The following is an 18776-nucleotide window of genomic DNA, read 5'->3' as shown; positions in this document are numbered from 1 at the left end:
TTTGAAATTGCTATTCAGAAATACCCCCTCAAAGAAATGCAATAAAAAACCCTGACAGAAGTCAACATTTGACTTTTCCCCATTTTTTGAGAGGTGTAGCAGTATCAGCGATGCACTGAGTGGCCATAAATAAATAATATCTGGGCCACTGAAGCACAATAGCACATTTTCCAGGAACAATGTCATCCAGAGCGACACTCTGCAACACATAGGGCATGGCAGGAGGCATTTCAATGGGAAAGTGCCTCTGCCACGCATTTCATTCCACTGAAATATGCCCTCTATCTGAGCTCAACTATTCAATAAACATCACAAGAGTCTGTCTCTTGAAATGACAGTGGCGGTTGCCCTCGCACACACATCCAATACTTTCAATATCAACAATTCCGTCTTGGGAGCACGAATTCAATATCTGTTCTATTATCATAAAACAAAAATCAATAATGCATAACATGCCGACGCACAGCGGCACAAACATTGCAATCAATGGCTCGGCGCGAGACACACAGATACATATTTACACTGAGGGGGTGACAACCGGTGGGGACAGCGAGGCTCACAGTCAGTCAGTCACTCATTCATTACAGAGTTTCTGCTAGAGAGCAGGCAGCCTTGAAAAGTTGAGAAGTTCAGAACTGAAGAGCAGAATGAGAGATGAGCCGCCGGTAGTTGAGGGGACGAGACTGCATGCATGCGCGCATGTGTGTGTGTGTGTGTGTGTGTGTGTGTGTGTGTGCTCACTTAAAAATGATTGCGACTACTGCAGTGAGAGGAAAAAGAGGGAGAAACACACACACACACACACACACACACACATCTCTCACCCACACACACACACACACACTCGCACTCTCTCAACCAGAGCATGAATATTGTTATTCACCTCATATGCCCAGGCATTTCCGCGCACACACACACACCAATCAAACACACACACACACACACACACAGACTAAAATACGCACACATACATTCACACTCACAAGAAAAATCTGTAAAACTCCCAACGGAGCTAGAGTGTGAAACAAGGAGACACACCTCAACACACACAGACTCCTAAACACACACACACACACACACATCTAAAACACACTCACACACACTCTGAAATCCCCGCACAGCAGTCAGAGCGTCCCATCTAGCCCTACCTGTAGCCCGCGCCTCCTCAGGATACTTGACTCGTCCATGCTCCTGCTTGTCCGTTTCTCCGGTGCCTCACACTCACACACACAGAGGCAGACTCCCTGACAGGAGCAGGCTGTGTCTCACTCTCTCTCGAGCTCACACACACACACACACACACACGCGCACGCGTGAGCTACTGCTGCCGCCGGTCCTCCGCGGCTGTCTGCCGGTGCATAGCCATGCTTGCTGCGCTGCCTTCCAGCCCCCCTCGACTCCGGCACGCTCGATTCTGATCTCAGCAGCTGCTAAACACTTACATCAGAACTTATCTGATTGGAGGGGGCCAGTCAGCTGACGCCCTCCCCCACCACCCCCCCCCCCCACCCTCAACTGCCTTCACGTTCCTCTATCCACCTCCCCTCCTCCTCCTTCTCTTTCAGCACCACCTCTGCTGCCACCCCCGTAACTTCAGGACAGTGTGAAAGAGACAGTGAGTGAATGAGGGTGGGTTGGTGTCTGTGTGTGTGTGAATGTGAATGTGAATGTGAAAGAGACGATAGTGAGAGAGCGAGAGCGAGAGAGAGAGAGAGAGAGAGAGAGAGAGAGTGAGTGAGCGAGCAAGTGAGAGAGAGAGAGGGGGAGTGAGAGAAAAAGAGAGAGGTGCAACAGAACAGCAGGAGGGGAAAGGAAGAGAGAGAGAGAGAGAGAATGTGTGTAAGAGAGAGAGAGAAAGAGAGAGAGGGAGAAGAGATAGCCGCACTAATTCAGCGTAGCAACCAAAGGGAGGGGGGGGCGCCGATTCATTTCCCTTCAGCGGCCACGCTCTTTTGCACCCTAGGTGACCGTGGAGAAAGGGGGACGTGTGGGGGGGCCAGCGGGGACATGGTATGGGGGGGGTGGGGGGGGGCTGAGTGAATGGAGGTGGAGGAGGGAGGTGAAAAGGACGAGGATATCCTGCTGTGGATGTTGTGCCACTGCTAAACAATGCTGCGGGTATCCTGTCAGCCCGTCCACCTTACGGAATGGCTGCGGCGCGGCACGGAGCCGCGGGACGAGTGGGAACAATTATTCCCAGTGTTCCTGCACAACATCTGTCATAACTTATTTCTTTCTGTCTCTCTCTCTCTCTCTCTCTGTGTCTCTGTGCATCTCTCTCTCTCTCTCTCTCTCTCTCTCTCTCTAGATAAACAGTCCGAATGGATGGAGAGCACAGCTGGGGGTCAGACAAAGACAGGGAGAGAGGGGAAAGAGAGAGATGAGGAGAGAGGGAGGACTGAAAGAGATGTGAGACAGACTTGAGAGAGATTGACCAGGAAAGAGAGAGAGAGAGAGAGATAGAGTGTGAATGTGAAAGAGAGAAAATGGAGGATATTTTGTGAGAGAGAGTGCGTGAGTGATAGTGAAATAAGGAACAAAAAACAGAGAGGGGGGGGGGGGAGTGGGCACACACAGCTGACACTTGGCACCAGGAAGCCTTGAGAGGGAAACCTCTGTTCTGACCCTGGCCACCTGCAGTGATGATGAGACTGTTGAGGGAGGGGGTAAGTGGGGGGGGGGTCCTCTCCTCTGCCTCCAGTTAATCAACAAGTTAGACCACTTTATGCCGCATCCCTAACACCGACGCCAGAGCCCCCAAAGTCAATTTGGAGTGATTTCATGCACTGTTTTGCCCGGACTCCTGCCGGCGCGCGCCGCTCGGCTGAAACTTATCTCCCTGACCCCCCTGGGGCCCAGCGCCATCCGCCTGCCCACAAAACCGCCGCATTTTGTCGCTGTGCTACGATCAGTGTGGTGCATCGAGCCCACCCTCCCCCGCCCCCCCCCCAACACACACACACACACACACACACACACACACATACATCCTCTTGTGCTGAAATTATTAGCATTAAGAGAAATAACTTTCTCCTCCGATTGCCATCGTCGCCAATTCCATCCGGCAATTTCACAGTCTGTTTCAGCTTGTGTTTTTCTCCATACCCAACCTCCCTCCCTCCTTCCCTCCTTCTCTCTCTCTCTCTCTCTCTCTCTTTCACACTTGCCCTCTCTCACACTCGCTCTCACTCATTTCAATTCGCACCGACTGCCCTGTGAATATTAAGTGGGTACCCCCTTCGATTCGCTCCTTGTCTCGCCAGCCAGGCACCGGTGATCCCTTATCACGCCGAGACTGGTCGGCCAGCTATATTAGACTGGGAGAAAAAAAACCCATCCCCTGTAAAGGTCAGACAAATGACCACATAACATTCTGGTGTATCTACAATGTACTCAGTCTGAAAGTCTATGGGCAGACACCCATTAATTTGTAGAGCAACGATAAGGGGCTGAGAGAGAGTGATTGAGAAAGAGTGATCGAGTGAGAGAGAGAGAGAGAGAGAGAAAGAAAAAGAGAGAGAGAGGGGAAAAAATCCAAAAGGGCAACAGTGCATAATCTTAATGTAACTGTATTCATTTTAAAACCTTTCAACCTTTTCACAGAGGGTGGGTTCGCGGGCACAAAAAAAAAAATACTAAAGACCTGACCTCGCACAGTAGGAACAATTTGGCCAGATTATCCCACCGGGAATGAAAACATCCCGCCCGGCTCGGCTGACTGGGCCCCTGATTTGCTCGTCACACTCCGCGGCTTCTCAAAAGAACAATTAGGGAGTTCCATTTTTGGGAGGAGAAAAATAAAGAAAGACACTCTTCACATACACAAAAGCGATAAAGGGAAGTCGGCAGTCTACCGCTGGCGAGGCTTGAGTAATCAGATTGACTGTAATACAGTAAGTCGCATTTAGCGTGGAGGGACATTCCCACATTGACAAGTGAGATGTAAATATTACATACTGTGCTCTGCATGTCTGAGTGTACTAGGGGGAAATAATCTGAACAATGCCCCCGCCATCAACTCCACACACAAACAGGATTTCAGAACGTAATAGCCTGGAAATGACTTCATTGACAGAGTTAAGGAGAGAGAGAGAGGGAGAGAGAGAGAGAGAGAGAGAAAGAGAGAGAGAAAATAGGACTTGGACAGCAAGCACTTATTTCCTGCGGCTTCGCAGAGGAAGGTAGCAGTGAGCAGCGGGCGAAGCACTTGACTCGACCTTTTACACGCATCCGGTTTTTGGAGAAGCAGCGAGAGCAGGACAATCCCCTGTTTACCAGTCAGCCGAGGGCCTCAAAGCCTCAAGGCTGGGGGGTGGGGGGTGTGGGGGGGCAAGGAGGAGGCCCCCTGGGACAGAGGCCTGTGCCACGGCCTGATTGTCATTGCCTCTGGATTGGGGGGGGGTGGATGAATGGAGGGTTCTTCTGGCAAAGGACTGACTTGGGAGGAAGCTTGAAGGCAAAGGAGGGGTGGTGTGTGGGGGGCGGGGGGGGCTCAGGAATGGGAGATGGAGTGAGCTAAGGATTGGGAGGGTGGAAGGGGGGTTTGGGGGGGTTAAGGCCAGGGCTATTCGTTTCCTCCGCAGTAGGGGGGCAGCTGGAATCACTTCCTTCCAGGAATATGTGAGTGAGGACAGTTTGGGGTGGGGGGGAGGGGGGTGGCTAAAAAGTGGTGGTGGACCAGGGAAGAGATATGATGGAAGGAGGCAGAGGAGTGGGGTAGAGGGCAGGGGGGCTGGTGCTTCAGAGGTAGACGGACAGATGCGAGGGCGTGCAGAGAGGGCTGATTGAGTGACCTGCCTGGCCGCCCTCTCTCCTGCCCTGCCTGGGGCAGCTTCACAGGGTCTGGGGGGGATCTGACGCGGCCTGGAGGTCTGAAGAGCGCAGAGCCCCGCAGAGAGAGAGACGCGCACCCCCCACCCCCCCGACTGCGACCTCAATCTCGCCACTCCTTTACAGAGGGGACCACATCTGAGGCAGGATGATGCAGGTGACCCCTTTGCTGCCACATCAAACCTCAAGGACAAAAGTGATCCCGGTGCAAACTCACCTCTACATAGAGAAAAAAAATAATAAAATACTTCAAACGGCCACTGTGGACAGACCAGACTATCTTCACCCCATTCCACTTTATTTTCCATTATATGAAGTGATAGAAATATGGTGCCTAACCAAACACTGACTGAACACACCAACGGAATATACATTCCTACTTTATCCGGCCATAGAGGCTTACGCGTTTCAAAACTTGTCAAATCATAACACAATGTAATGTGTTAAACAGGTTCCCATGTATGCTCCAACATATTACAATTTACTGCAATTACATTACATTTGGCAACGAGCAATAGGAGACCCTCGTCCACCAACTGCATGACAGATGAATTACCTTTTACCTGAGGTTTGTTTCTTTCTGCTCCACGGGGAAATATATGACAATGTCACAGTCTGATAATATAATAATGCACCAAGTAAGGCCTCTATTTCACAAGCAGCACCCCAGCAGTTTGTCAAAGCCCCAATACCTCCTCTGTCACCACTACATCAAAGTGACAGGTCCCCCCCCCCCCCACCACACACACACCATTTACATCTTGGCCCAGTGTGCCCCAGAACAGAGTGGCGTGTTGATATATTTCGCCCCCACAAATGCTGTATTTTCCGTTAGCGGCAGTGACACAGAAAGGTGACTTATCAAGGTCAGCGGAGAATGTTGTTATCACTGAACAAAGTTGATTGTCAAATGTACTCAATTTTTCAGTGGGGGGAGGGGCGTTTTCTGGATCTAATTGAGCGTGTGTGTGTGTGTGTGTGTGTGTGGGATAAAAAGAATGTCTAAAAATCTAATTCAGCACGATTCAGTTGATTTTCTTTGAAGGTGTGACAAAAGCGACTAACGTTTTATCCTCAGCGATACTCCTTTGGGACTTTTTCAAAAAAGAAAAAAAAAAATCTGGTAGACATTTTAATGTCACACAACACCAAATTCATCACCATTTCATAGTCGACTATGATGGATGGGTGCGCCAAGGCAGCTGTCACAAACAACAGACCACCAGTCGGCTCACGGAATCAGACTACGGAGTATGAGATGACATCACTGCTGAGATAGGCCAAGGTGACTGTGGAGGAGAGGAGATACCCGGGGGGGTATCTAGAAAGGACATCTCTGAGTGCTATAATGAAAGGGTCTTCCAAAGCCCACAAAGCCACAACATTGGGATTATGACTTATCTTATCTCCATATCAGAACTGGGCAGCCTATTGATTTTCTGTCACACCCAATCATGGTCAAGAGGGATGTGCCAATGCAAGTTAGGCACATACAGACACACACACACTTACTTTTATAGAGACACAGTCTCACACACAGAGACTTTTTTTTGGATACATACACACACACACACACACACACATCTATCCAGGGGCATGACATCATGCCAAGAGGAAAGAAGAAGAGACAAAAAGCAATAACAAGAGGGGCCTGAGGCGATTGAGATCTTGTGCAAAGAGAAATAGTCTCTGCCAGACTTGAAGCTCCAGGCACTTTGCCAATACGGAACCACAGACCAAATATCTGATGCCCTGATAACAGTGAATGGGGAAAAAGAATGAGATACAGTACTAGGCTTTGACATCATGTATCTGTTATAGAGTGGAGGCCGGCGGTAATTGAAATCTGTGAATTGAAATGGTGGAGAACTGGGCCTCCCCACTGCCAGTGTATCTAGTTTTAAGGGAATTGCTTTTGATAAGAACAGTTTTGTAGGTCTTATTGGCTGACTACCATTCCGTGTCTCTGAGGACAAAAAAAAAAAAAAAATCCAAAAGGCACTCACCCTCAAAGCACAGCTGTCAATGTCAACACCTCGAACTTTATAAAAAATGACATGTTCTGGTCCATTTGCTATCTAAAAGCCATCACAAGCTCAATATGTAAACATACATGTTTATAAAACAGAACTCGGACAAATATCCTGTGGTTTCAAAAACAGAGCCAGCTCTACCCCTAGTTGCCTTGCCAACACAAGGCACAAAGCCTGTCCAAACAACGAGAACACTAAACATTGCTATAAACGTGCACAGCTTGCAAGAATCTGTAGACACAAAGTTCACTCATCATTGTATTCCAAAGTAACAAGTTGGCATGACTGTTTAGTGTTTATATTCGTGCACATGGTATAGTGCATGCAAAGAATTGGAATGTACGACATGATAATTCCCAGCTCGGTTCTAGCCAAAAGTAAAAACAATAATCCGTCAATAACTACTGTAATCTGTTGGCTAACAATAATTTGCGACCAAACTTTCTGACAATCTGACTCATCTGTATCTTTGCATGCATTTTTTCACAGATTCAAGTTTTTAATCTTTGAGATAGTCAAGGTCTCTGTTGGGTTCATCACTAAATTGACAACAATGTCCAACTAGAGTCTGGGATATATTCTCTCTCAGAGTTTAAGCTGTAACTCTGTGCTCAAATGGTGCTTTTCAGCGCAATTTTTAAAAATATTAGACTTGATTCATAGTGGTCCAAAATGTGGGATTATTCTTAATGGCAAGACTGGAATCTCTGTTTGAAATTGGCTAAGGACATTAAAGTCACTAATAATTCAAATCTCTTCATTGGCATCATTAAGGACATGAAAGCTCAATGAGTCACCAAGGCAGTGAGGAAGGGGTGAGGTCAGTCGTTAGGACAAGGACCGGTTTTTGGAGGGAGCGAGTATGTTCAATAATGAAAGCCAGCAGTGAGCTCTTTATGCCAGAACTTCAACTGGAATGACCCATCACGCACCGGCAACGAGTCATAATGAATAAATAATTCTGATAGATTGCTCATTTGTATTCCGGCCAGCACGGACGCTTTTTCCGGGGAAGTGAGGTACCTGTCGATATGGGAAAACAAAGAGAGAGATCTTACACGGCCGAGCCGGAGAGGGGATAGTGAGGGTGTGATGGGGGGGTTTGGGATGGCATGAGGGGGGGAGGGGGGGGGTGTAGGTGATTGAGAGATTATCTCTCGCTTATAAACTGCTTGGCATAAATGGCCGGCACGGACCCCGTATCACAACATGGCAGATGAATTTCCTTCCCGTTTGTAATGCAACTCGCCCATATACGGCGAGGGCCACTGATACCGCGGCCCATCTGAAAGGGTAATAACCTGGCCCCGCGATGGGCTCTGTCCGTAAGCTCCTTTCTGGACGAGCGAGGGCACTATTCTATCTCAATCCCAGCGTGAACACCAAGGAGTCAAGCCGGGCGCTTCGGATATGGCTGCCACGGCGGCTGCAGCTGTGACTTTGCCTTCAGCGGCGACGCGCCAGCCTTTTATTAAAAGTGAATCCTGAACTAATAACAGTTCGAGGGGAAAGAGCAATTTGGTTAATGAGGCCCGTGTTGTGAGGTGAGGTGCGGTGGTGGTGACGGAGAGCTGGCGCTCGGCACAACCGGCGATTCCCCCCGCCCGCTTCCTCATCTCCGCCGTGGGCTGACAAATATCGGGCAGTTCTAATCAATCTTCCCCCACACTGCATTTAAATTCATCTCTGATCTTGCCGTGATAACAGCCATCCACTTTAAATCATCTCAACAGTTCAAATGAGATTTCTTAATCTTTTTCTCCTATTGAATGCAAGCATGCTGCCGTTTTTTCTTTTTAAATAAAGACCAAGAGGAGATCGCATCCTTGTGTTGTTTCATATTGGCCTGTTCACTGCACGCTCTGTTGTGTGTGTGTTTGTGTATGTACTGTATGCGTGTGTGTGTGTGTGTATGTGTATGTGTATGTGTATGTGTGTGTGTGTGTGTGTATACAGTACGTATGCGTGTGTGTGTGTGTATACTAGCAGGGCCAGATGGTTCACAGTCCCCTTTCATCCACACCAGCTTTCATAAAGCTTCACAAAGTGGTCTGCAGTCCTCAGCCTTTACCAAGCCACGGAACACAGGAAGACAGCAACGTAGTGGAACTCAATGGGACTACCATGCTCTGGGGCCGTTAATTCCGCCTTTGTTTGTATGCGCATGTGTGTACGGTTTTGTGTCCGTTTTGCTTTTTCACACCACCTTTTCTCCAAAAGTGGCATTGACAGTCCACAGACACGCTCGCCCCTGCTGCTATCAGTGCGCTGCATTCAAAGGTGGGAGATAGCGGCAGGATGAAGGAGTTGCTGCATTAAAAATTCAACGTGGGGTGTGCACGTAGCGGGGGCACCCTCTGTTGGTCGGCATTGATTTCCCATTGAGGCCCCGCTTAGACGCAGAGGCATGTAAACGGACTGATAACGACAAATGCAATAGACATCTTTTTTTTTCTTCTTCCTCTTCTTCTTCTTCTTCTTCCACTGGCGTCCAGATGCAGACATGACCCCAGGACACAAAAGGAAAATGGGAATGAGGAAGGTCTCTGTGAGCGAGGACGGGGAGCAATGGAGGACAAGGATCGGGACAGGAGAGACGGAGAGGGGGAGAGAGAGAGAGAGAGAGAGAGAGAGAGAGACAGAAGGGGAGGAGGGCAGGTAGGTAAGAAGGATGAGGTGAAAAAGGAAGCTCCTCGAGTCACCCAGCCAAACAGAAGGCGGGCCAGGCAGGCCAAACTGATCGGGGCCCTGCCGTAATGACATTCTGTTTGTGCCGCATTGACCCTGAGCCTCGGCAATCGTTAATTTCAATCAGTCTCTCACGGCAGGGGTTCCGGGCCCTTTCCCACACCCACACGCACGCACACATACACACACACACATACACACACACCACCCCGGGGTCTGAGGAGAATTGAATGAGATACGGGGCGGGCGCCTGGGGAGCCCTTCACTGGCTCGCTGTGCTCTCCTCAGGAGGAGGGCTGGGGGAAGGGGGGGGGGGGGGGAGGTGGCGAGGGGTGGTGTGTGTGTGTGGGGGGGGGGGGGGGGGGGGCGTGACATTAAGGTGAAATCTGTGAAGGCTTTTTAAAATCAGCTCCATTACCGTGACCCCCCAATACTCTGTCATACCATCAGAATTCATACACCGTAGCACAGCAGGATTGCCCCGTGTGTGTGTGTGTGTGTGTGTGTGTGTGTGTGTGTGTGTGTGTGTGTGTGTGTGTGTGTGTGAGAGAGAGAGAAAGAGAGAGAGAAAGAATAGAGTGGGGCTGAGGACACAGAGAGGGGGACTTGTTTCTAAAGAGAACTGTCATATCGCTGATGGTCCCGTTTCTAAGTGATGGATCGACAGGTTTGGAAGGAGCTGCCTTCGTTCCTGCTCATTACGGCTCACCATTTCCAGTTTCCCCCGGGGAACCCTTATGTCAGTTCATCAAAACCAAAGACAAGTCAATATACCGACACAACACGACGCAAAGGCAAAGAGAAAAAAAATAAATCTTCCTACACATCAACCCTGCCTCAGTGAAAAAAAATAGATAAAAAAATAAAAAAGAAACTGTCACTCGTGCGCCCGCTCAGGGAAGCTCCTTCTTCATGCAGACAAGTGCCACATCAGGCAGGTGACTGCATCAACGATTCAACGGATCCCTCTGCAGCGGCACACAACAGGGCTGTACTGTTTATCTAATGGGCTCTGGTGTACAGTATATACGGCACACAATGAAGGCTCTGTGGATTAGGCACAGCGATGATGTCATTGCTCCACGTATTACACTGGAAGGAAGAGCAGAGCGGGAACCACAGAGAAATAACACACACACACACACACACACACACACACAAACACACACATACACACACAGAGACACACCGCTTCCTTATAAACTCAATTCAAAGGAGTCAAATGCAAAGCATTTCACCTGAAGCATACTGAAGCGCACTGAAGGTACGGTGAAACACAAGGGCTATTTCAGAGACAGATAATGAAAGGTAAAGGTATTTTACATGGCATGCAAATCTCCTTTATTCTGAGTGTTGCTTAGCTAATGCGTTGCCTTTTTAGTCATATAGGGCTTTCCAATAAAATGGTCATCTACACAGATTCTGGTTTTGCTGGGATTGATTGTATTTAAATGACAAAGCTCAGCAAACATCCCACAAATGTGACAGATCTTTAAAAAAAAAATGTCCAGAGAACTCACGGGGGAGCAGAATAGAAGCATCAAATGAAGAGTCATAAAGAGAAATCTACACACACTCATCTCATTTAGATGAGAAATCAGAGGGCTTCACACAGACTGCCCACAGACTATCTGCCTTTATCTTCCGATGCATGAAAGTGCTAATGGGAAATGTGAGATATAAAAATCTCGGCCACATTTGGATGTGCTCTGACTGGCTAACTATGTTTAGAAGAGACAACAACACAGAAAAACGGATTGTTTGTGATGGAGAAAGTACCCTATGGAAAGCTCCAATCTATCCTATAGATCCCTTAACTAACATAAACATTCAGTAAGACATCATTTCATGTTCCTTCTCATAAATGGCTAAATCATTCCTCTTAAACTCGAAGGTTAGGACAGACAGATGCTCTGATGCATGAACATTTCTCTGCAGGTTGTGTTTATAGTGGCTGAATGCCACACCAAATGCCTCAACAACTGACCAATGTATGAGCAACAAAAAAGCAACACTGCCCCCTGGTGGTCATCTACAGAAAACACCTCATGAGTTCCATCCATATACTGTAACTGTATAATGTTTGACTATAGCTTAATACATGAACAAGGAAGTATCACTTCAAGGTCCTTCACAGAAACTGAGACCTACATCCTCTCAGATCAAACGAAAAAGGATAGTCAAAGATTTTTGACAAGAGAAATCTTGAGCAGTTGTCATGTTTTATGTCATGTTCATAAAGGTGCACTTCACAGTTCATCATGTACCCTAACAGTAGGGTGAAATGTATCAGAGGCTAGATAAACCAAAGTAGACTAAATAAGTTGTGAAAAAAAATGCGCTGGCTTTGTCTTCGTTTATAATTCATCTTCGAAAGTCTGTGGTAAAAGACTGAGTGTACATCACAGCAAACAAAAAACGAGCTGCTCTCTCTCCCTCTCTAGAGTGATTTCCCGCTGAAGCTCCTCAGACAGGACATTCCTCCGTGCAATTGCCATGGAGACCAAACATGACATGACATCAGCCCCTCACAGGGCCACCGTGTGCCGGAGGAGCCGCTCCGAGAGACGTCTTCCTCGCTCGTCCTTATTTGTCTCGAACGCCCCGAGTCCTCCATGACCACGTCCAGATGGCCTTGGTGTACACTGGACGGGCGGGTTAGTGCTGGCCTGTGCTGTGCTGGCCTGTGCTGTGCTGGTCAGGGCAGAGGCGGGAGGGCGGCTTGAGAGTGTCGGATTACGGGCCACGGCGGGTCTGATTCATGTGCGTGTCAGGACACTCATTAGGGGTGGCCTGTCTGGCCTGGTGACAGCCTCTAAACACAGGGGCAGCAGCAGCAGCAGCAGCAGCAGCAGCAGCGTAAGCTCGATCTGTTTACAGCCTCATCACTCTGTCTCAGCTGCACAGTAGGGGCCGAGACGCAGGCCAAGGGGAATCACACGCCCACTGACATGCACCACGATACAGACACTTATTAATCGTGCGCAAACACACGCACGCACGCACGCTCACACACAGACAAGCAGACACACTTTAGCAAGAAACATGGGCAAGCTGAAAACACTCACGCACACACACACACAAAGGCACACTTGCACTGTAACACGTATGCATAGCCACAAGTCCTAACACATATATGCTTGTGTTTGTGTGTTTGCGAAAACACACATGCACACGCACGTACGCACACGCACACCCACGGTTAAGCCCCCTCCTGCTCGCAGCTTGCAGGGCAGAACATTGAGCGAGGACTTAGCCTATAATTACCCTTTACTCTTGCTGATGCGCGAGCGACTTGATCTGATTAAAAAAGCAAAACAGGACAGCAGTCGCTCAGGCTTCTCAATAAACAAGATGGAGATGCACTGTCAGGAGAAAATTTCAAATCTCATCACCAGCTGACAGTTACACCGAGAGGTTGGAGGCACTTAATGAAAAAATGTAATATTTTTTAGCATCATCTTCTTTATACCCAGATATAAATTCCATCAAGCACTTATTTTTTGCAGGTTTTTCAAATTTGTGTAGTGACCTCGTGATGGGTTTCTCAGTGCTGGTTAATAAATGATATTCTCCCCTGATGTGCCAACAGAGAAGATCAGCCACACTCACACAGTGGTGCTAAACTGATTGGCTACAGCCAAGCTCAACGCATACCACCATGCAGAGCGGACCAGAATCTTTATGAGCTGGAGCTCAAATGATCTGGACTCCGTCCTCTCTTGGCTTTGCTCGTCGGCACATAAGCGGCGCTCTTCAGTCGGGAAAAAGCAACACCATCCACAAACACCTGTCTGTGGGAATGCTGAAATGTGGAATGTGAAGAGCCACTGTCACCTGAGGCTGGCTGCAGCAACTGGCCTTTGCTACGCCTGGTCCAAACTGTTAAAGTTGGTCTTTGTTAAGAACAGTTTCTAAATGGCATTGCACAACGGTTGCACCAACAGAATTTACGACCAGGCGTAACCAACTATGCCTGGCTTAAGCTATGCACGTTCATGCAAACACGCATGGAAGCCATGACGGAACATGGAACTGCTTCCAGTGGACTTCTCCCCCGAATTCACCCACGCTACCAGCATGATTATGGACGATCGCAGGTGGCAGGTAGGTCGGGTCCAGCTGAGAGCGTGAACAAAAGGTACAGGAGTGAACTTACCAGGTTTACAGTGAGGGAGGGGGCCGACTTGCCCATCGTCTGAGAGCGCATGCGCACCAGGTTGGAGGTCTCTGATGCAGGCTGCCATGCTGGCTGGCTCGACACATAGGGCAGCAGGTACTTTCCTGTGGAGCAGAGAGAGAGATAGAGAGAGAGAGAGAGAGAGAGAGAGAGAGAGAGAGAAAGAAAAACGGAAACGGGGGAAAGAGAGAGAAGGAGAAAGTGTGAGAGAAATGATGACACATAGATGAGTAAGAAAGTGCTGTCGAAATCTAGATACAGGGTGCAGCAATGTGGAGGATTGCACAACAAGTGTGGGAAATCTCCACCCGAGACATTACTGTCATGTTATATTTAAAAAAAAAAAGTCATAAAGTTATCATGGCAGGATATGCCCCTTCAATGTGGAACACAGTCATAAACCCAGAGTGAGGCAACAGTGGACAGTGGATGTTTGATCTGTTTGAACGCACACAGTGAGCTTTAATGTTTTTAATTTGCGGAGTGAATTTTTTTCAGAAACATTGTCCATACAGACATTTGTACCGCCTTTTTTCTCAGAACATTCTGATGATGAACATCCATTCTCCCATTAAATTAAAACATCATTAAGGGGATTAAAATGTACTGTTCATCAATTCTTGTTGACAGGCGGATACACCAAAAGGGGCAGCCTCATCATTTCATTACTCTAAAATAACAGATAAAGAAAATGAATAGTTAATGAGCGATTCTCATAGACAGTGTTTTTTCTAGGAGTTAGTGTAAATCACGATGACAGCCCTATCTGTCAGCCCTATCAGTCGATGTGAAAGCCTGTTGGGACAACACAGACTTAAAGAGTTAATCGGGTCACCGTGTAGTGGCCACAGGCCCCTTACATCACTGCAGCGGGCAGCACTCTCTTGGATGTTACACAAGAGTCACACTACCGAACATGAGCTGAAATCAACATCAGTTGCCAAACGATAGCCCCAGTGTCACAATGACAAGCAAACTGCACTACGGTATACATACTATTCCTCCGGACTTCTGCTTTTTCTCAAAGGCAAAAAGACATTGAGAAGCATAATGCGACATACTGGTACTCCCAGAAAAAATATCTGCATCACTTCAAACAGTTTAATTAGGACAAATAAACATGCCGGGCGGATGCCCGGCCTTGGGCAAAAAGCAAAGCAGCACTTTCATAAGAACATATAATCAAATCAAAATCTAGCGTGAATTTCCCATTAAATTTAATAGGTTTCAGAAAGTCATAAAGATTAAATTGTTGTTGTTTTTTTTCTGAGAACCATACAAATGATTCAGCCCAGCTCTGAGAGGGGAGAGCTACAGGCTGCTAAAGCTAGGTGGCAGCAGGCAGACAGCCAAGACCGCAAGTCAACAACAACTCAAACCAATTTCATCACTCTGAAACGGGCCCTCTCCTTCTGCCAGACTTTAGACCTAAACAAACAATACTTTCACTGGAGGGAAGCCTATATACAACACACAGGGGGGACATAGTGGATTAACTAGCAGTAGCATGGATTAATGACACACGTGGCTTGGGAGTATGTTGTGTCAGTCTTGATTTGGATCTCAAACCAGAGAGAGCCATCTCTCCTAAAGTGTTTAAATACCACCCTCCTCCTCCCTCATTAACATTCCCTGATCTTAAGGGGGGTTTGACTCAAGACTTTGAGTTACCCAAATGAGCTAAGGACAGTTTAATTAAAAGTGTAGCTAAAGCCTGAACACCCAAGCCAGTGAAAAGTACAGCACTGTGTGTGGATATTTTTAAGGCCTACTATTCTTTGCTATTAATCCCTCCTCATGGCTAGTAGCATTGCTGGGATTTCAGTTCCCAGAGGAGGTGTGTTTTTTCTTTTCTTTTTTTTCCCCCTACAGGGAACAAACAGACACTATGGACAGAGAAAGATTTATTTCCCTCTCCACATGAACTTGAAACCACAAAACTATTTCTCATGGAGTCCTAGTCCCCATATACTGGTCCTTTTGTCCATATCAACCACCAGCATTGAACCATGCTTGTGTTTTTCGGTCAGTAAAATGTCCTACTGCAGTGTCTATAGAGAGTTAAAAATCTGGGACGGGTTGAGCTCAAAACAATGATCTAAGCCTGGCAGTGGAACCGGTGAGAAGTCTTTCACATTTGGTCTCCTTCACTGCTAAGAGACCGGCCCTGACACGACACACTGACACTCTCCTAGCGCTGCGGCGTCTATACCGTGATGTCAACAGCCTGACAAGCAGCACTCTGGCGACGCTTCAGAGGGGGGTTGTCGCCTGGCAACAAACTTTCACCTGTCCCTTCCAAGGAGTATGATTCTTACCAGCGTTGACCTTCAGTCGGAGCCTCAAGGGGGTACAGCCTGTCCTTTTCTCGGGGCGTCACACCAGATTAGGTTATGGCAGCCTGAGTGGGCCATTTCACCTGAGGTGACCCAATCATAGCACTCGCTAAAGGTTGCCTTCTCTATGCGCGGCGGAGAGGGGGGCGGAAGATTGAAAACAATATCAGCCTGTATATTTGACGTGGTCATGGTTCAGAATGTGATTTTTCGATGGGTGCATTGAGGAGTCAGAGCAAATTAACTTTGGCCGGCCAAAAAAATCACACCCTAGCACTGGCACTAACAAGATACAATTTAGCGCAGCGCTAGCTTCTGCGAAATTGGGAAAAGTGCAGCTGTGGGGAGATGGAGATGGGGAGTTAGGCTACAGGACCATGCTCCTATTTTGGTTCAGTTTGAGGCCCATCTAATATTCACCTCAGCAACAGAGTGCACCTCATTATGCTAATAGTGAACACTATTATTTTCCAATTGGCTTTACTGCTGAATTTGGAACACCATATTCAGCAGGAAACCTACAGTGCATTCAGGAAAAGAGCCGGCAGATATTTATTTATTAATGTTAAAAACCCAAGTGGCATCTCTCAATATCTCCATATCTACCAACATCTTTCAAACTTTCCAATTTGAATTTGCATGATTCAATCCATTTCTTAGACAATGCATAATGCAGCTCCAACAGGATCTAGTCTGTTCTGATGTACCCATGTCTGCTTAGTGTGCTCTATCCTATTGTCTTCACCATCACCATCATCATCATCATCATTCTTATCTCAATCTACAGCATCCTCCTTTTCATCAGCATCATCCTCCTCCTTCCCTCAGTCATTCCTCCCCATCAACCGTATCTGGGCGACAGTAGCTCAGGAAGTGGAGGAGTCGTCTAGCATCTGGAGAGTTGCCGGTCAAAGTGAAATTCCAATTCCTCCTGACCCTGTCGAAGTGTCCTTGAGCAAAACAGTTAACCCCAGCGCTCCAGGTGAATGGGTGCATGGCATGGGTGCATGGCATGCTTGCATGGCAGCCTCCGCCATCGGTGAGTGTGTGTGTGTGTGTGTGTGTGTGTGTGTGTGTGTGTGTGTGTGTGTGTGTGTGCGTGCATGGGTGAATGTACGTAAAGCATGCTATTGTGAAGCACTTTGGGTGCTCGGAGGAGTCATTTGCAATCTTCATCATCGATCTTCCTCTCCCCATTCCTCAGCCACTGGTCACGTTCCACATCTCCCCTCAGCCGTCCACTCCAACCAGCCCTCCTCAGTAGCGCACTCTGCAGCCTGATTGCAGACAGGCCCTTGAGAGCTGCCAAGCTCGGCTCTCTACGGCGTGTGCAAATCACCTCAGTCGAGAGGTCATCGCAACCCAGCGACAGCGGCACTCCACTTGTGTCGAGTCTCCAAAAGCACGCTCGTCCAACAAAGAGCGTAACAAAGACATGTATTTTTTTTGAAAAGCAGTTTGAGGACCAGGGGAGAGAACATGCATTCTGTTTGCCTGTAGTGTGTGTAGTCTGACCCTAGACATCTCAATGGCAGACAATACAGTGTGTGTGTGTGTGTGTGTGTGGGGGGGGGGGGGTCATCCTGAGCCTCACTGCACACAACAAAGCCTGACTTTATCAGCGGCACTCTATTCTCCCCCCGTACACCCCGAGAGAGACGGCTTGCAAATTCATTTTTATTCATCACGCCGCCTTTCATCAACAAAGATGTTTGAAATTCATCTCCGTTCCTGCGCCTGTGAAGTCTTTGATGAGGCGGGAAGGCAGAAGAGGGAGAGTGCGTGTGCATACAGTATGTGGGATTTTCAGGCTTTTCTTTTTTTTTTTTCCTTTTTACACAGACACAGCCCTTACTGTCTCAGTATATTATCTGCTTCAAGACCACCCTTTGCATTTCTTTGTACTTATTTGTGTGATGCTAAGCAATTTACAGTCCAGGTAAGATACATATTTCATCAGTGTGTGCTTCATGGGAATCAAACTTCATATCGTTTGTGCAAGTTTTGCTTACTGCACAGTTCTGAAGGTGGTCTGGACTCAGGCATGCAGGCGTGCTAGCAAACATTTTGCTGGTATGTCTCTTCAAGTGCCAAGGCTCTCGCTGTTACTTTAACGTCCTGCTCTACCTGGTATGCTTAACAGGTGTGCTACACCAGGCGCGTAACGGAGCTGTCTGAAGTGTTCCGTTCGCGATGCGTATGCTGCAGCAGTTAATAATCACTATAATCAATGGAAGTTGCTACACCAGACGCGACAATGGTGCGTACGTTCGGAAAAAAATAGAACAGTATTCTAAAATGGATGTTACGTGTTGCAAACGGAACGCTTCAGTTACGCACCTGGTGTACTGTAGCTCCCCTGTTAGGGTCTAAGGCTTGGGTTAGACCAGGTGTCTGGAGCACTTGAAGAGCTCCATTTGCGGAGTGTGAAAATAGTTTTAGCTGAATGTACACACTGCTATCACATCTGGTGTAGCCAGTTGCATTGATTATAGTGGAAGTATCGTGGAACTGTAACCGCGCTCACGCCGCGAATGGAATGCTTCAGTTACGCACCTGGAGTAGACTGCCTGTAAGAATGGCATGTCTTCTTCCTGCGGTAGACCAGAGGACGCATACTGTAGCCCAACACTTTGCAAGTGCAACTCTCTACATAAAGCAGGATGGACCACCTTGTACCCATCAACCATTTCACTTTTTCTCTCTCTC

General features: G+C 47.8%; 2 protein-coding genes across 6 annotated transcripts in view; one reads left to right on the top strand and one right to left on the bottom strand.

The window, feature by feature from the left end:
• Positions 1-18776, top strand: part of LOC134101378 (G2/mitotic-specific cyclin-B1-like) — a 202480-nt gene that overhangs the window by 110302 nt on the left and 73402 nt on the right. The gene's annotated exons all lie outside the window — the stretch shown is intronic.
• Positions 1-18776, bottom strand: part of mast4 (microtubule associated serine/threonine kinase family member 4) — a 111404-nt gene that overhangs the window by 70682 nt on the left and 21946 nt on the right. For 3 of the 4 annotated variants that reach the window (XM_062555004.1, XM_062555002.1, XM_062555003.1), the window contains exon 3: positions 13711-13835. In XM_062555004.1, the coding sequence (XP_062410988.1) occupies positions 13711-13835 (125 nt within the window). Of the gene's footprint in view, positions 1-1148; positions 1331-13710; positions 13836-18776 lie in introns of those variants that run through there. The other variant, XM_062555006.1, reaches the window with a different exon arrangement.

This window comes from Sardina pilchardus, chromosome 14 (assembly GCF_963854185.1).
Source record: "Sardina pilchardus chromosome 14, fSarPil1.1, whole genome shotgun sequence".
NCBI lineage: Eukaryota > Metazoa > Chordata > Actinopteri > Clupeiformes > Clupeidae > Sardina > Sardina pilchardus.
Note: the sequence above shows the minus strand (reverse complement) of the source record. Positions and strands in the feature narration are given on the sequence as shown.